The sequence below is a fragment of the Heliangelus exortis genome, chromosome Z (genome assembly GCF_036169615.1).
Source record: "Heliangelus exortis chromosome Z, bHelExo1.hap1, whole genome shotgun sequence".
Lineage (NCBI taxonomy): Eukaryota > Metazoa > Chordata > Aves > Apodiformes > Trochilidae > Heliangelus > Heliangelus exortis.
In genome coordinates, this window is record NC_092454.1 from 18,145,397 (window position 1) to 18,163,858 (window position 18,462).

Genomic DNA, 18,462 nt, shown 5'->3' on the forward strand with positions numbered 1-18,462 from the left:
GTTTCTTGGAAAAGTGCTATTCCTTTGGTGTTGATACTGAGCACGAAATACTAGTCCTACAAATAATCAACATTCAATAAGAAACAGTGAAATTAGAATATGATAAAAAAGGATGAGGGAGAGAAGAAAGAGCATAGGAACCCAGGGAAAGAACCAGAGGGTCAGAAACATCACCAGAAAAATTCTCATATGTATTTCCCATAAAATGTATTACCAAAGAATCTCATCCTTATCCTTACAAGGACACCTAAGTTGAGATGCTTTCTCACACTGTCAGGTTCTTCTCTTCTCAAAACTGGGCAAAGCAGAGAAAACAAGCAGCTGCAATTGCAAAAAGGAAATTGACCTCTTCAAAAAATTTCTTTCCCCCTTTGTCTTCTAAAACCTAAGTAAAAAACATGTCTATTTTACCTCATTTTCAAAATCCTTAAAATTGGTTCTGAGAACCTTTCTTAGAAGAGAACATTTCCATTGTAAGTCATGTTAACTGATATAATTAAAGCTGATATAATTAAAATTCAGGGGCAAGTAATACTGAAAGATATATCTAATCTTACTCTAAACTTCTTGAATGGGCCCGATTACATTCACAAGTCTGGAACTTACAATTTAGCTTTCACAATTAATTGCCTGTCATTTCTGCCTTAGTCAAAAATTTTGCTCTATTTGCTCCTCAAAAAGCAGAACTCTACGTTTTACTTAGAGAGGGAGAAATCTTGAAGTTTTTGGGGTAGAAAGTTGGAAGAATACAAGGCCTGTTAATTGGTCTTTCTGTTCCTGGGTATTTTGGTAACATATGATTACAAGGATATCCACATTTGATTTTTTTTTTTAACTTTATTAAAATTTTTAAAAAGTACTATATATTGCCAAATCATTAAAAGTCATTGAGAGGAGACATACAAATAGTTTTTGCATTAACTGCAATTGTTATAGAGTAGTCTTCCTGCTTGTTCCCCTGTTCTTCCTTTAACATTATCTGAGGTTAGCAGATTAGGTGACCAGTCCTCAAGCATTCTCCTAATCCTCTAAAATCACCAGCACTTCTCAAATTTCTCTCTCCTTTCTTAGCTGTCTTCTTGCCCCTCCTCTATGTAAAGCTGCAAAGTAGTTTTCTTCAGGGTGTCATAATGTCAGTCTTTGACAATATGATTTTTTCTGTCACTAGCCTGATTTTCCAATGGCTTAAAAAAATTAAAACCAAACAAAACCACCACAAGTAACCTCCCCATACTCAAATTCCCAACAACACCAAAGACAAAAACAACAAAAAAACACTCACAGAGAAAAAACTTTCTTGGAAGCATTAAGCAGATATTATTTAGTTGAAAGCAATAGGATTTGAAATTACTGGGAAAACTAAGATTGTTAAACCTGCTGTAAGCAATAAATATAACTAATAAAAAAACCTGACAACATGAAAAATAACAAAACAACCCCATACTGACTATCACAGATGAATAAGGTCTGTGCTTTCTCTGATGACTACCATGTTATCTCCTCCCTAAACGACCTCCCCCTCACTCAGACAATGAAAGGAGAGAAAATTAAAAGCAAGATGAATCACACAGCTAGAGTGAAGTGATTCTGCCTCAAAAATTTTTGGCTCAACTATACAACACTGCTCTGCAAGCCATCAAATGCTCAGCCTGTATGCAAGAAAGAAGCATGGACACAGAATCTCTTCACAGAGTAAATCTGCACCCAACCACTTAGAGCACCTCTCTTCCACATCTTGAATAAGACTAGGATGCTTTCCAAAAAGTGTACCTTTTCCAGAATGGCAATACTGATGTCAGTGTCAAAAGTGACCCAGATATACTAATTTCCTTGTGTAAAGAAAAAATTCTGTACAACCAGTATAAAGACCAGGCCTGAAGGACCAATGTGTACAGCACAGTGAGTCAACTAGTTCTTCACAAAGATCTTTTGTAAAGATCTTTTCAGGACATGAAAATTCATGCTGGACATAGCAAGCTTAGGCTTCTATTATAATGGCAATTTCCTTTACTTGCAGGTAATTTTTTTTCCAGAATTTTCATGCAATGTTATTTGTATATATTTCAATCCTTCTGCAACATTTTTTCTTCTCTAGAAGCATGTTATTGTCCAAACAACTGGCTCTGTATTTCTCTTTATAATCTAGCGAGCAATACTTTATGGGCTATATATTCATACAGAAATACTGTCTGCAGTTAAAGTATATATCTATATTGTCTATACAGTATATGTCTGCAGTTACATATACTGTATTGAAGCTAAGAGAGAAGAGGATACTGCTGATGTTCTTTATACCTGATTGTGTTTTACATTTCTAATGATGAAGAACAGGACCAGGAAAGTCTACATACATTGTAAAGGCCTGTTTAAAAACTACTCACCTCATGATCTAAACTCCTTGCAATAACAGATTATCTGATTAAAGGCTCCTCTAACATAAGTAGATAAATTTATCTTGCCTAGAGGGATAAATGAGAGTGCATCTGCAAACTTACAATAATGTTTATCTATTGGTCTCTTTCACAGCTCAATAAAGTACACTAAAGAAGCATTTTAATAAATTCATCTGCCTTTTGTACTTCAGGGGAGGGTGAAAGAGAAGAGAAAATGCAGACATCTCCAGTTCTTGTGTAAGCCAACAATTTAAAGGGGATCTATTACAGTACACTTGGCTCCTTACGGAACTACTCAAGAACCTGTCATATGGCATGCCAAGTTCTTTTAAATTCTCTGAACAGGTTTATTATTACTGCTCCACAAATTCTGCAACAAGTCTTGGCAGACCTACCACTCAATGAGAGGAACACTAGACCAGATGTGTTTATAATCCGAAAGAGCAAAGTTGCCATTTTCCATTTACAAGTCACCTTTAATCTTTTCAACTAACCTTTCGAACTACAGTCAATCCAGGGTCTTGTCTACTTTAGCAAGACGGATAGATGGATATGTGATGAGGAGGTCCATTTTTCAGCCTAAATCTATGCTGGCCAAAACCGCTTTTTTAAAATGCTAATTAGTCTTTTGGAAAATGTAATCGAAGGCAAACTATAATGCCTAAATTCTGTCAGGCCATAAAATTACTGTGCACAGATTTACAACATTTCAGCTGATGTTCACTGCAGCACTCTCTGGAGGATGTACGTAAGCATATATGAACACATCCAAGTTAATTCTGAATGATCTTCCTCTTCCTTTTTTATCTGCCTACTAATAACAGCTGGTATGACAAAAACTTCATGTTAGAAGGGGCTAAAATGTCACTGATATTGACTAAATGATCAGTGATAAATGCAAAATACCACAGTCATTAATTTTCAGATAGTTATGGAATATTATAATAATATAGCAATATTCATTAAACTCTACTTTTTGGGTCCCAAAATTGAGACAAAAACAGTTAAAGAAAGAAAATAGAAAACAAAGATTCCGGAATATAATTCTGACACTAACAATGACAGCTCTTGCAAATTCAGGACATAAATCACTACAGAAAAAAAGTTGGGTTTTTTTCTTCATAAAAACTATGTATGTCAGTGCCTTTTATGGATGAACGCTTCTCAAGGGTTTATAAAACTAGCTGTGGTATCAGCAATGGAAAATACCAGTATTTCACAAATACAAGCATCAATATGTATTTTAAAATTTACATGAGAATTTTATAAAGAAAAAACACATTTATTCTCACTAGGAACTCTCTGCAACCGAAAATCAGGAATTTTTAGAACCTGAAATGATCAAATAACAAAGGGTACATTTTAGCAAATTATTATAAAGCTGAGGCAAATACTGTGCTGGATGCATAATAATAAAGGAGTGAATTAATCCATGATACACAATGCCTGAAGGAATATCACAGACAACAATGCATTTTGGGGATACATGCAGTTTTCAATCAAGAGGAAGAAAAAATTCACACCCATCATTATATTAAGCATTAGAACAAAGGACAAAACACCAAGAATCAATGAGAAAAAATTTCACTGAAAATTCTAAAATAATTACTTGCCCCCAGAGTATCTAAATTTTAAAAAAAATTAGAACATTTTACATTTTTACAATTTACATTTTTGAAGAAAATTTGCATTAAAGGAAATAAATGTTGAAAGAAGTTTGGGTGCCAGTTTCTGGTTGGTTACGGAATTCTATTTCACAATGCTTCTCAAGTGCAAGAAGCTGTTTCTTCATCAAGAACAAAGGTAACATCTTCAGAAAATGTGCTTCCTATATTTTGCACGCTATCAGACAAGTAAACATTAAATAACTTTAAAAATTAGATAAAAATTGTACACTTTTGGTAACAGCTCAGTATGATGATCATTTCCCAGAAGCAGCTAAGAATACACCAGAGACCTTTGATTTTGGTGTTTGGTTTGATTGGCTTGAAAGGGCAGATAGCCTAGTAGAGATGTGGCATGGTTTAGTGAGACTATTAGTTCAAGCAGCATGAATCAAATGCTAATCCACTATACAACTAACTAAAAACCCATCACATCCAGAAGATTTTGAACTGTTCACCGATACGTAGCACATTTTCCTCAAGAAAGCCTCCCAACTTCCCTGCTTACCACCAGCACTTCCCTGAGGGAACTCTGTCATATCTTTGTTATCTTTGATAACTACAGAAGTGGAACAACTCAAAATACTCAATTCATATCTTTATTTAAATCATATGCATTGGTCAGGGAGATAAATTTAAATCTCAAAGTTTAAAAAGCAGAGTTTATAAACTAGGGAGCATCTTTCAATCATTTCAGCAAAGACAGTTTCTAATATGATGGTAGCAAGACCTGTTTGCCACATTTCTGTGTCTAGCACGGTAATCCAAGTTCTGGACATGATGCAGGCATTCTGCTTCTCCCCATGTGCAAACCAAGATGAGTTGCTCAAATCTGGATGACTTTATGGAAATAAGTATCACAAAGTTGGTGTTGGTGCTCTGAACAGATTCTGTACACCTATTCTAATCTTAATGATGAAGATCAGCAGTTGGAAAGGTCATGACTGAGACCCCCCAGGATGATAAAGAGCTGCTAATCATGCCACATATTATGCAACTACGGGAAAGGGGTGTGTGTGTGTGTGTGTGTGTGTATGTAGTTCAAAAACCAAGCAGATTAGTACAAAGACAGGCCTATGTACAACAGATAAATATCTATATAACTGTAGGGATAAATACTTACCTGTATGCACAGGAATATCAGACAGAGCCAGACACTCTTCTCCTCGGGGGAAACTCAGAACCATGAGACACTGTGTGCATTTTGCTCTACATGACCACCACACACCTTCATATATACCTCCAAGGTGAATACTGGGATCTGACTCAGAGACTGATGAAAGCCAGATTATCCATGTTAATATTCTGGTAACATTATGTCAATGGGGTGAAAGGATAAGCATACAGGAAACAAAGGGGGAATATTTCTGCAGATCAGTAATTCTTTTGCAAACAAAATTTTGGGATAATGAACACCCTGGACAGAAACTCTTTTTGCATAGGAATTTTTCCACTCAGGTCATGTAATAACACTAATCAGTAAATAACTTTCTGAGGACAGCTGAAGAACAAACACGCAGTGCAAAGCATGCCATAAAATGGGAGTTGTTTCTTCCGATGATATGATGAAATATTCCAAATGACACAAATGTCCTCCTACAAGTCTTTCTAAACTTAATGCCAGGACATGTTTGGTTACTGCTTGTCAGGTTCAGCTCATTTTCTCCTTTCAACAAGCACCTCATACAGAAAAAATCCTTATTAATTAATGTTATAATTCCATAGCAACTTCCTTTACACTGTTCACAACAAAGATCTGTTCCATCATAACGAGATTATGTAAAATATGCATCCTCCTTAGTTATGTAAAACCACCTAAAATGGTCTTTACATAAGTGTTTTTTACCAATGAATTCTTCCTGAACATGCATGCCATTTGGGCAATCAAAAATCTTAAGTTGTTTTCTTCAGTTCAAGACAGCTGTTTTTATGGTCTTTCTGCTCCTTAACCCCTTAAAGGACTTACTGGCATTATTCAAAAGATAGTTGATAAAGAACATTTAACTGTTTAACAACACTCAGCAGACAGTTGATTACAGAAAGACATGTCAGTGCACATATGGCAGGCAGATAAATTATGCACATCTGGATTACTTTTGGCAAGAAACACAGCTAAGTGTCTAGCGCCAAGTTTAGCCGTCTGTCATTATCAATATATGCATTTATTTAAGAGATGTCAAAGATTCTAAGTCATAATTTCTATTTCTTCATAAATGTTCCAGTGCGTCATGAGACTGCAAAGCAGGTGACAAAACACATTGCCTAAATTGCCAAAGGCTGTATAAACAGGAATAATTTTGAACTTGCCATGCATACAGAAGTAGTCAATTCTTCAAGTCAACTCCTTAGTTTATACTAATAGCTATAATATAAAGTAAGTTCTGAATAGCCAGCCTAGAAACCTAGTTGAAAATGGTTAAAAAAATAATCAGTTAGTTCAAGGAAAATTGACCAAATTTAAATTCTCAGAAAAGTTGTGATTACAATCTCATTTGGAAGCGTAATTGTTTATTTTTAGTAATAGTTTTAATGAGATATGCGACCCCATACCTTGCTTGGCTGAAACAAGATAACAGAATAGTGGTAGTTAGGTACAGGCTACACCATTTTGAAAAGCAAGCATAAAACTAAAGGTTGAGAAGTCATTCTTCTTTTAAAATTTTAATCTAATAAATAAAATTGAAAAACTCCAATAGATATGGATTAATGTTTGCTACAGGTGATTAAAAAGCCAGACTTCTTTTTCTCAGAGTGTGACTAAGAAGGCCTTTATAAATCCAGAAGTATTTTAAAAAATATGAAAACCAAAATCAGATTTTGTGGCCAAAAGCCTACTTGCTTTCTCAGGCATTAAAATCACTGAATTCATACTAAACACAGAGGAAATTGCCTATCATGTTTCATGTAAAAACCCTTAAAAAATGTGTTGTAAGAATTCCAAGACTGTCCACTTCTTAAGAAAAGGTGAAAACCCTTTTGGCTGATGGTGCCATTTCTTTGCTGTAAGAAATTCCATTCAGCTTTAGCTAAATGACCATATTAGTCTCATCCACAGTCTTTTCACCATATATGTGTTTCAGTGGAACAAAACCTCATTCTCTCTCACACTAGCTTGATGTACAAAGAGACAACATTAAGTCTGTATAAATAAATATAACTCATATTCAAATGCTTAACTTCATTTTAGAAAGCTAATTTTTGTATATTTTGTATTTTTATACTCTTACTAGTATATGAATACATGAACTGCAGAAAGGCTTTGATTTATAGTTTAAATAAAGCCTTAACTATAGTAATAAGAAACTGACATTAATTGAGTTATATTTATTTATTTTTATTTTATTATAATTAATAAAATAAAAATTAACATTTTTTGACAAATTTTTAAATTATTTTACTCAAGTTATATTTATTAATTGAGAACTCAAAGTTTTTTTTTCCTGATGGGAGGCTTCAAGCACCCCAAATCTTCCTGGGAAAATTACACATCAAGTTATAGGCAATCCAGGAGGCTCCTGGAGTGCCTCGATGATAATTTTCTCAGACAAGAAATAGACACCCCTACCCAAGGGGATGAAATACTGTACTTACTGGTCACCAGTGAAGGCAAGCTGATCAGGGATATCAAGACTGGAGGCAGCCTGGGATGCTGTGAACATACACTAGTGGAATTCACAGTGCTGAGGGCCGTGAGTCAAGTAGCACAGTCAGGACACTGAATTTCAGAAAAGCAAACTTCCAGCTCTCCAAGGAGTTACTCGACAGGACACCCTGATTCTCAGGGACAAGAGAGCTGAAAAGAGCTGGCAGATTTCCAGGGACACTGTCCACAGAACGGAAGAGATCTCAATGCAAGAAAAAAAAATCCAGTGTAAGTGTAAGAAATCTCATGAGGAACGGAAGAAGCCAGCATGGCTGAGTCATGACCTGTTGGTTAAACTAAAAGGCAAAAGGAAAGTGCATAGACAGTTCAAGCAGGGACAGCTACCTTGGGAAGAGTATAGAGATGCTGCCTGATGTGTAGGCATGAGGTCAGAAGGGCCAGGACACAGCTGGAACTGAACTTGGCATGGGATGTGAAGAATAACAAGAAGGGATTCTACAGGTACATGAAAAAACAAATGTTAAAGAAAACATACCCCCCATGAAGAGCAAGTCTGGTGAGCTGGTAACAACAGATGAGGAGAAGGCTGAAGTTCTCAACAACTCTTTTTCCCTCAGTCTTCACTGGCAACCTCTCTCCCAACATCTTCCAACATCTCTCAAGTTAAAAAACCAGAAGGATCAGAGCAGCGGAGACCCTCCTACTGTATGTGAAGATCATGTTGTGACCACCTGAGGAACCTGAACATACATAAGTCTATGGGACCTGATGAGATCCACTCCAGAGTCATGAGAGAATTGGCTAATATAGTCACCAAGTCACTCTTCACTATATCTGAAAAGTCATGGCATTCAGGTGAAATCCCTGGTAACTTGAAGAAGGGACACATTACAACTATTTTAAAAAAGGGTAGTAATGAGGACCCTGGGAACCACCCACCTATCAGCCTCACCCTTGTGCTTGTACCTTTTTATCAACAATATAGACAAAGGGACTGAGTCAGCAAGTTTGCAGATGACACCAAGCTCAGTGGTGCTGTCAATAAGCCAGAGGAATGGGATGTCATCCAGAAGGACCTGGACAAATGGGACAGGTGGGATCAAGTGAACCTCAAGAGGTTCAACAACACCAAGTGCAGGGTCCTGCACCTGACTCAGAACAATCTGCACTATCAGTACAGGCTTGGGGATGAGGCTTTAGAAAGCAGCCCTACAGAAAAGGACTAAAGGGTACTGGTGGATGAAAAGCTGGACACGAGCCAACAGTGCACACTTGCAGGCCAGAAGGCAAATTGGATCCTGTGCTGCATCAAAAGAAGTGTGGTTAGCAGAAAGAGAGAGATGATTCTGTCACTTTGTTCTGCTCTAGTAAGACCACACCTGGAGTTCTGCATCCAGCTCTGGAGTCCTCAATACAGGAAGGACATGGACCCGATGGAGTGGATCCAGTGGAGGGCCACAAAAATGAGCAGGGGGTGGAACACCTCTCCTACAGAGACAGGTTGAAGGAGCTGGGGTCATTCAGCTTAGAGAAGGTTCTGGGGAGACTTGATAGCAACCTTCCAGTATTTGAAGGGGCCCTACAGGAAGGCTGGAGAGGGAGTGTTTGCAAGGGCCTGTAGTTATATGACAAGGGGCAGTGGTTTTCAATTAGAGATTTTCAATAAGCAGATTTAGCTTGGATGTTAGTAATAAGTTCTTTACCATGAGGGTAGTGGAAAAACAGAACAGGTTGCCCAGTGGGAGAGTTGAGGCCTCATCCCTGGTGATATTCAGAATGAGGCTTGACAAGGCTTTGAGCAACCTCATCTGGTTAAGGATGCCCCTGCATTAAGCAGGGATGACTGGTAGAGGTCTCTTCCAACCCAAATTTTTCTATGATTCCTTTAATACTTAATCACTGTTACATTAATAGTTGTCATACTAAAATAAAACTATTTTTAGAACCTAAAACCTTGTCACGTTTTCTATAAAAGTAGTCACCATTTAAATTTCATTTCACACATACACCCTTATGCACACACATACACACACACACACACAGAGGTGAATAACAGACACAACATTTTATACCATCTTCCTGTACACTAGCTAGGAGCCTCAATTATTTCCCTTCCTGATGAGCAATCTGGTAGAGGAAGAAGTATGACATTGCTGGGGCTGTTGGGACAATATAATTCACATGACTCTCAGGATAAACACACTAGGCAGCAGGAATCCATGCAGGTCTCAGAGATTCCTTCAAGATGGCTTTTGGTTTGTTTGTACGTTTCTATTTTCCTGCTGGTTTACTTCCTAGAGGATCATTGTATCTGTTTCTCACCATAAAGGGGAGCAGAACGAAGCCCCTAGTCCAGGAGGAGATGATTGTTGTGCCGCATGGATGTGCAAAAGTCTATGGGATCCACCCGAGGATACTAAAGGAGCTGGCAGAAGGCTCACCAAGCCATTCTCCATTATTTATCAACAGTCCTGGCAAACTTCTGATGTCCCAGTTGATTGGAAACTGGCAAATGTAACATCCATCAACAAGAAGGGCCAAAAAGATGATCCAGGGAACTATAGACCTGTCAGTTTGACCTCGGTGTCAGGAAGGGTTATGGAGCAGGTCGTCTTGAGTACCATCACATGGTACATACAAGATAACCAAGTGATCAGGCACAGTCAGCTTGGGTTTATGAATGGCTGGTCCTGTCTGACTAACCTGATGTCATTCTGCAACAAGATGACTCACCTAGTGGATGAGGGAAGAGCTGTGCACATTGTCTATCTGGACTTTAGGAAAGGTTTGGACACTGTCTCTCACATAATTCTTCATCAGAAACTTATGGCACATAGTTTGGAAAATATACCCTGCATTAGATAAAAAATTGGCTGGATGGTCAGGCTGAAAGAGTGGCAGTGACTGGAACTAAATCTGACTGGCGACACGTCATGAGTGGTGTCCCCCAGGTGAACCCCCCAGGGTTCAGTGCTGGGGCCTCTTCTCTTTAATATCTTCATTAGTGATTTAGATGAGGGGATTGAGTGTACCCTCAGTAAATTTGCAGATGACACCAAACTAGGTGGCTGTGTCGATCTGCTGGAGCAGTGGCACCTAGACAGGTTGGACCAATGGGCCAAGGTTAATTGTATGAGGTTTAAGAAAGCCAAATGCCAGGTCTTGCACCTGGGTCCTAACAACTCCATGGCAAGCTACAGACTTGAGGAGATGTGGTTAGAGAGCTGTAAGCTGGAAAGGGACCTGGGAGTATTGGTTGATGGTTAACTCAGTATGAGTCAGCAGTGTGCACAGGTGGCCAAGAAGGCCAATGGCATCCTGGCTTGTATTAGGAACTCAGTGGCCAGCAGGAACAGGGACATGATCACCCCTCTGTACTCAGCTCTGCTGAGGCCACATCTTGAGTACTGTGTTCAGTTCTGGGCATCTCACCATAGGAAGGACAGAGAAGTGCTGGAGCACGTCCAGAGAAGGGAAACAAAGCTCATGAAGGGCCTGGAGCATAAGTCCTGTGAGGGGTGGCTGAGGGAGCTGGGGGTGTTTAGTCTGGAGAAGAGGAGCTGAGAGGAGACCTTAGAGCTCCTTCAACTGGCCCAAGGGAGGTTGAAACAAGGAGGCAAACAGCCTCTGCTCCTTAGTAAACTGTGACAGGACCAGAGGGAAAGGATGCAAGCTGCATCAGGGAAGGCTTAGCTTGGATGTTAAGAAATATTCTTTCACTGAGAGGGTTGTCAGGCTCTGAAATGGCCTGCCCAGGACAGTGGTGGAATCACCATCCCTGGAGGCATTTAAAAGACTTTTGGACCTGGTCCTTAAGGACATGGTTTAGTAGTTGACTAAAAAAAAGTCCAAAAAAGTCCTTTTTTGACCAAAAAGTTGGTCAAAGTTTGGGCTGGATGATCTTGGAGGTTTCTTCCAACCCAAACATTCTGTGATAATGAATATCTACTTGTCTTGACTCCAAAAAACTAAGATCTTCACTCTTCCTCATGACTACTCAAAAAACCCATACAAAACTTAGTATAAATACTTCCCTCCACAGATCTTCAGAAATTCTGACAAGCATGCATATGACAGTATTTTAAGCAGATTAATGAAATTGAATTGAAATTCTCCTAAAAAGGGTAAGTGCAAAGGGTCGCTCACCACGACAAAATTCTTTAACAGCATTCAAATGGGTAAACAACAAGCTTAAAAGTGACAGATTTTATGTATAACATAAACTGACAATACAGCATACACTCTATGTTGGGCACTGGACATGAATTACTTATTTGCCAGCTAAAACGGATAGACAGGGAATAGACTCAGTAACTGTGTTTGTACTGTATTTCACTTCTTAAATCCTTTCAGTAAATCAGCAGGAGTTTATACTGTGTAGTAGTGTATTTTTTTCTGCATTAACGTGTTCAGACTCAATCACTTTACTTCAAAGTCTAGGTACACTGCAAACTCTTGAGCACTGAACTCTCTACCAGCAGAGGGGGACCTCTATTGTGATTTCTTCCAACTCACTCCAAAACCAGTTTTGTAATTCCGTTATTTAGTTTCTAATGCATTCTTTTTATAAAACTCACATATAGGTCTAGATAAATACTCTTGTTTCTCATGGGCATTCAAGACAGAAAACTAAAATTGGCTGAATGCTCCTCTTGCTTTGATCACACCACGAGACAGCATTTCTAAAGCTACTTCTAAAATTTCAACGTATAACTAGCATGACTCTATGTTAAGCTCTCTATGAACATTACGCACTCGTTTTTTTCTTGACCCTTGTTTAAATTGCCTCTCATCAGTTCACATCACACATTTCAGCACCACAGTCTTTGGAGCTTTGTATTTCAACCTCAGAAATCAATGTTTCTTCCATGTGGGCTTGGATCTCCAAGTTATTAAAAACTACAGATTACCATTATCAACCTAGAGCATTTATAAGACTTTTCTATAGACAACTATAGACTTGTACACCAAAGCCACAGTAAAGGCAAGAAATGAACCTGTATTTCCTAACATCTCAAAAACTGCAGGGACTTCTCCCACTATAAGTACCAACTAATTCTCATCTAAATTTATCTCCTTCAACAGACCTATTTGATTTAAGCAAAATGCATGTGCTACTAAATGAAACGTGCTACTAAATGAAACCAGTAATTAGCCTATATGATGAAGAAGAATTATATTATAATATAGTAATTATCAAAGTTTTAATTTCTTTCTGTTGATAGCAACTGTAAAACTGAAGAATGGGCATGCAACAATTTTACTGGAGCACCATCAAGCTAGAAACTTTATGCACAGAAGAGTCTTAAGAATGTAAGTATTTTCAGCATGCCCAGTTTTACTGCATTATGCTGTGAGATATCGTCCACAAAAGATGCTCTAGACTGGAGTTACACATGGAATTCTAGTAATACTGATAGAACACAAATCTAGTATAATTCAAAAAAATATAAATAGACTACTCAATTTTTATTTTTTAATGGAGCTATGATTTATAGGAGCTCTAGAAACCTACCCCAGTTAAAGTTCTACTTCAGGGGTAACTTGCTTTTCTTACTACAGGATGAGTGTCACATTTTAAAAAAATGATATATACATATTTATAGATAAAATTAAATTAAAAGACCCAAATTCCTGGCTGACTTTGCCAAAATCTAATCTGAGTGCTTAACTGTGCCATTACATTGTGCTCAAACAAAACTTTGATCATAAATTCCTTTTCAGAGACCAAAATGAATGACAATAGGTTTCTATGGCAGGGCAGCTCTGCTAAAGCTTTCAATAACCATGTCAGCTCCCAAGGGCTTTAATTTGCTACTGTGGTAGCCTTTGGTTTTATCTTTAAAGAATTCAGTAACTACATGACACACATGTGCCTAATTTTTTTTCAGTATTCTTTGGTAAAATTTTAATTGCTCTCAGACACAGATTTGTGAGGGGCAATGGTCACCAGCAAAGATTTGCAGAGCACCACAGACAGGTGAGACTTCTGACAAGGACTCTCAAATGCTGACAATTTGAATTCTTTGAGGGAAGCAAACAGGCAAGCACAGCTCTTATTTTCTGCTTTTTAGCATTCTTCTTCCCATTCAGTGCTTGATGACGTTAGCTGGCACATCCTGTCTGCAAGTACTCTTTTCTTTGCAGAACTAGTTTCATGGGGAAAAAAAATAAAAAGGAATTTTCTAGGATTCTGTTTTCCTATTCTCTTCATCTCCATTATTGTTTGCCTGCTAAATTTAAGACAAAATACTCAGGTCCACAAAGACAAGTAGGATATTATTACTGCATGACAAAAACAAACCTTGTCTTTTCTAACAATAGCCTGCCAGCCCCAGAGACAGGCGACAAGAGATCAGTGGCTTGGCCCTTCCAAAGTAAAACTTTAGATACTACGTGTAAATAATAATGTTTCTCTAGTGCTATGAAATACAAAAAAGCTGATATGGCCCATAGATATAGTATAATAGCCCAGTAAACCTGGCAGAATCCAGAGTCCAGCATAAAATTCAAAAGAAAACCTGTAAGGGGTTGCTGGAAATTTTTAGGTGTTGCTTGGCATGGAAAATTATGATAATGAAGCTTTATTTTGGAGATTATCCTCAGTATCTCAAAGCTCATGAACAGAAAGGTTATTATGATATCAAAGAGTCTTCCTCTTTAGGAACAGCAAGTATTCTACTAAGAGAACAGATATATAGAAATCACATCACATATATATTCACATTTATATATATCAGAGAGGTTTTAAAAAATAAGGTGACAAGCACAAAGTCTTTTGGAAACACAACTATTTTAAATAGCCATGGAGCAGAAATTTCTCAGTATGAACAGACATCAGTTTCCCTCTTATCATCAGAAATTAAGACTTTCAGACTGCTTTCAAGTAAGTGAATTAAAAACATGGTGATGAATAATTGTTCACATCTGTTCCAGCAACAAAAGCTGCAAAGAAAACATTTCTCTATTTCTGAGCATTGCACAACACAGCCACCTAAGCAAAAGCTGAAGATACAACAGAAAAAACTCGTATAGAGGTTATGAGACTGATAGTCCTGATCAGATCTACGGATGTTGTAAGGGGAGGGCAGTTGTCCAGAGTACAGACAGCTGAAAAATGCTAAATTTCTGGAATCCTGCAGTGTTTTGCAGGATTTCTAGCAGAGTTTTTCTGCATTTCTATAGAAGTACATCAGTTTCTTGCTGAGTCTTTTGTGGGGCTCAAGCTGCAAATTCCTTTATAGGTACCCGATTGCCACACTTTTCAGCAGCAATCCTGTATACCAGTCTTCATAAAACTCTCACAAACTTCACTCCTAAAGAGCCTCATCAATCTAAGTTAAGCGCAAAGTAATTGATGAAGCAAAAATTAAGGTCCAAGAAAAGAGTACTGGGAGGCATATTTAAAGCTTTCTTTTTCACGTCTGGAAAAAATTCAGGACTTTATCAAAGCTGGCAAACAACTTCACTACATAAACTAGCTCAGACTAGACTTTTTGCATATTAATACAAAATTGAAGAGTCATTACCCTATCATTGCATATTTTGTATATTAACCCTTAGCATCTACATCCTGAGAATTCTAAAATACTTCTAAATAAGAACTTTTTTTTTTTCTGCACACAAGACGAATTTAAATGCATTAAGAACCTACAGTCAAGCAAAAGAAGTGGAAACTACTGAAATAAAAGTAGTAACAGTAACAGTGAATTTTAAATTTACAAGATAGAGAAAATAATGGTCTTCAATTGGTATATTAGAAAAATGTCCACTTCAGTACGGAAGAAGTTCCACATATGTATAGGAATACTATTTATGCACTCTTTAACACCAAAGCTGAACGTACAAGGAATGAAATGATTACACAAAAAGCCTGTAACATCAGCACAAACTCAAAACCCATTAAACTCAGAAAACAATTCAAATATTCCTAGATCAGACATCTGTAATAAGAAGGCAGTGAAACTTACTGAAATAAATGAACTATAGAGAATAACTTCTTCAAAAGGTAAGAACTGTCTATGTTTTGGGTGACTAATAAATAACCATTTCAGAGCATGACACTCCTACATTTCCAAATAGTGCAATAAAAGAGAATCCAGAGTGCTATCAAATAAATCAAAATCTCTTAAAAAAGAACCTGAATTGTATTAAACATATATTCAAATTTGTATTTCAAACAAAAACTCAAAGTTTAAATCTGATCTTAATTCAGCAAACAAAATCAATTTTCATTCTCACTTAAGTAACATACTGCATTTTTCCAGCATTCAACATTTCAGTCTTCAGACTAACACAGTGAGTCCTTGACTGATAACCCTGAGCAAAGTCAACTTCTGTTGCCTGACCACAGTACTCAAGCAGTACATACTGCATTCTCAAGCATTTTCAGTTACTCATTGCGGGCTCTCAGAATCATACTTTTCAGAATCATACTTTTCAGAACACAGAAGTTTAAGTAATTATAAAGTCCCAGGACCAGAAAACTGCCACACACGCCTATTGCTCAAACTGTACTTGCTGTGACCTTAACAGTAATATAGGCAGTGCAGGACTTCTTTTGACCACAGTTATGATTGATACTACAGTTCTTTAATTTACATGTAGTAGGGTTTATATAAAAGCACTGTGATGTGAACCTGAAGCATCTTGGAGAAGGAAATCTATGAAAATATTCAATGATTAGAGTGGTAGTGGTACACCATAGTCTTGTTCTCTGTTCTGTTTGTATAAACTTCTGTACAAAGCTTTTAATTCCTGCTTCAGATTCAAACTCTCACTGGAACCGACAATGATTACATGACCACTAGTGCTTAAATTCCTGTAAAATGAATAACAGACTGGTTCCTTACCTCAAAGATGACAAGCAAACACAATAAAAAACTGCCACATACCAATACTACACTACTGTTTACATTGAAGAACTAAGTATGGAGAACAAGACGTATGAAACAGCATTCTGTCTAAAAATCAGAAAGGAAGGGGCAGTGCAGTACCTCAGATGTAACTCTAATTTTCTCTAATTTCAGCAATTTTTAATTTAAATTTCTCTTTAATTCAGGTTTTGTGTGTCTGAAGACAAAATGGAGTAAAAAAACCAGAAATTTATGAATCTGAATCTTCCTGAAAACAACACCTGTTGCAAAAAAAAATGCAGCTTGATTTTTGATCTGCCTGCAGCCATGGTTCCACCTAGCACTATCTGCCTGAACAGGCTGCTACAACAGTGTTTTAGAGCATGCTTCTTAGCTATCAGGTCTCCCTCGCAACAGGGTGTTGACTGTGGCTGCAGTTGCTAAGTGACATCTTTATTGAGTGATACTCCACATGCACTACTCATTTAATCTTCAAATGGCTCATGTACCATGATGAGACCCATGCATAGCATGATCAGTGATTCACAGGAGACAATTGAAACACCAGAACATGACTGTATCAAACTAACACAAGGATGCTCCATGTGCCAGACATAGCAGGTTTTTTTAATTCTCTCTCTGTTAGTTTTTATAAAAAAATGAAGATTTCCACTTTGCTGACCTATCATTTGAACAGAGCTCACTTCTGAAGCAACCATCCTTCTGCACAGGGGTCAGGGACTCGACAGTCTGCTGCCCTCTATATGCACAGAAAAAAAAAAAAAAAAAAAAAAAAAAAAAAAAAAAAAAGAAAATCAGCAGATTCCTGAGCCTTATTACTTGCAGGAACAGACATTTAGGTTTTGACCCAGTTTGGTCACTAACAGAAATCTTTCTAACTCAGCCATGCTTTCAAGGAAATGTCAACAAATGTGCAACAAAACAAAAACTCAGTTCAGTGTTCCTGATTTCAAAACAGGCAGTCCTGCAGTCAATAAACATTCCTTCTATACCACAGGTAAGTGAAAGGTGACTAACAGGAAAAAGACTTCTTAAATGCCTGGAGAATTTGGAGAGGTTTTGGAAGGAATAAGCAATTTCTGGCAAGCACATACATTGCAAGAGCTGGCAACAGAGTACCCAAACATGCATTTTTGCTTCCTGTCCCAGACTGTAGAGCTACCAACCTTCCTTCTAATTTATGCAGGGGAAGGGCAGCATTATTCAACTAATTTTCTTAGTTGAGCAGAATTTTTAACTATTGCACTGAAGGAACAACTTCCAAAAGGACGGGCAGGTCATCAAATAAACCTGGGGAACATTTTAAGCTCATGCTACAATTACTAATAATGTGACTGCCAAGATTCCATTGGCATAGTGTAAGATTTTATTTTTATGCAATGTATTAGTTCCTGTACTCCCAGTTTAGAACCATTTTAGAGGTATACTTCTGAAATATAGGCCAGAGACACAAATAATGATTTAAGAGAAATGTAAGGCAGCACACTGGTTTTCCTTATTAAAAGAGCACCTACAAATACTTCTATATTTTGTTCCTCCAATTTTGCTAAACTTCAGTGTTAGCATCCCATCCATGATGTGGATTAAATCATAACCACTATGTATCATGTGATGCATATGCATACGCACATGTAAATGTGTATGTGTACATATATGATGTATATGTATGTGACACTGATTTTACAGTGAAGAACCTCCAAGAACTACGTGTATCTTAGCCTGTAGGAAGGTACGTTTTGGTGATGTTTATGTATCACAATATACAGAAAACCAGAAAACAATTCTATGTTGCATTTTAGTACCTGTATCGGAAGTTATAATCTCCCTCTTACAAAAAAATGCTTTCTTAAAAGGTAATTATGAACTGGAAGGAAAATTTTTCTAAAGTCTGCCTTTGCCAAGATCCCCTCTTCCCCTCTTCCAGA

At 37.4% G+C, this 18,462-nt stretch overlaps 1 protein-coding gene across 3 annotated transcripts in view; it reads right to left on the bottom strand.

The window, feature by feature from the left end:
* Positions 1–18,462, bottom strand: part of ARL15 (ARF like GTPase 15) — a 214,940-nt gene that overhangs the window by 95,900 nt on the left and 100,578 nt on the right. The window contains exon 7 of one of the 3 annotated variants that reach the window (XM_071730676.1): positions 15,589–17,276. The exons of the other annotated variants lie outside the window; for them this stretch is intronic. Within the exon in view, the coding sequence (XP_071586777.1) occupies positions 17,217–17,276 (60 nt within the window). The 3' untranslated portion in view covers positions 15,589–17,216. Of the gene's footprint in view, positions 1–15,588; positions 17,277–18,462 lie in introns of those variants that run through there. 3 annotated transcript variants of the gene reach the window in all.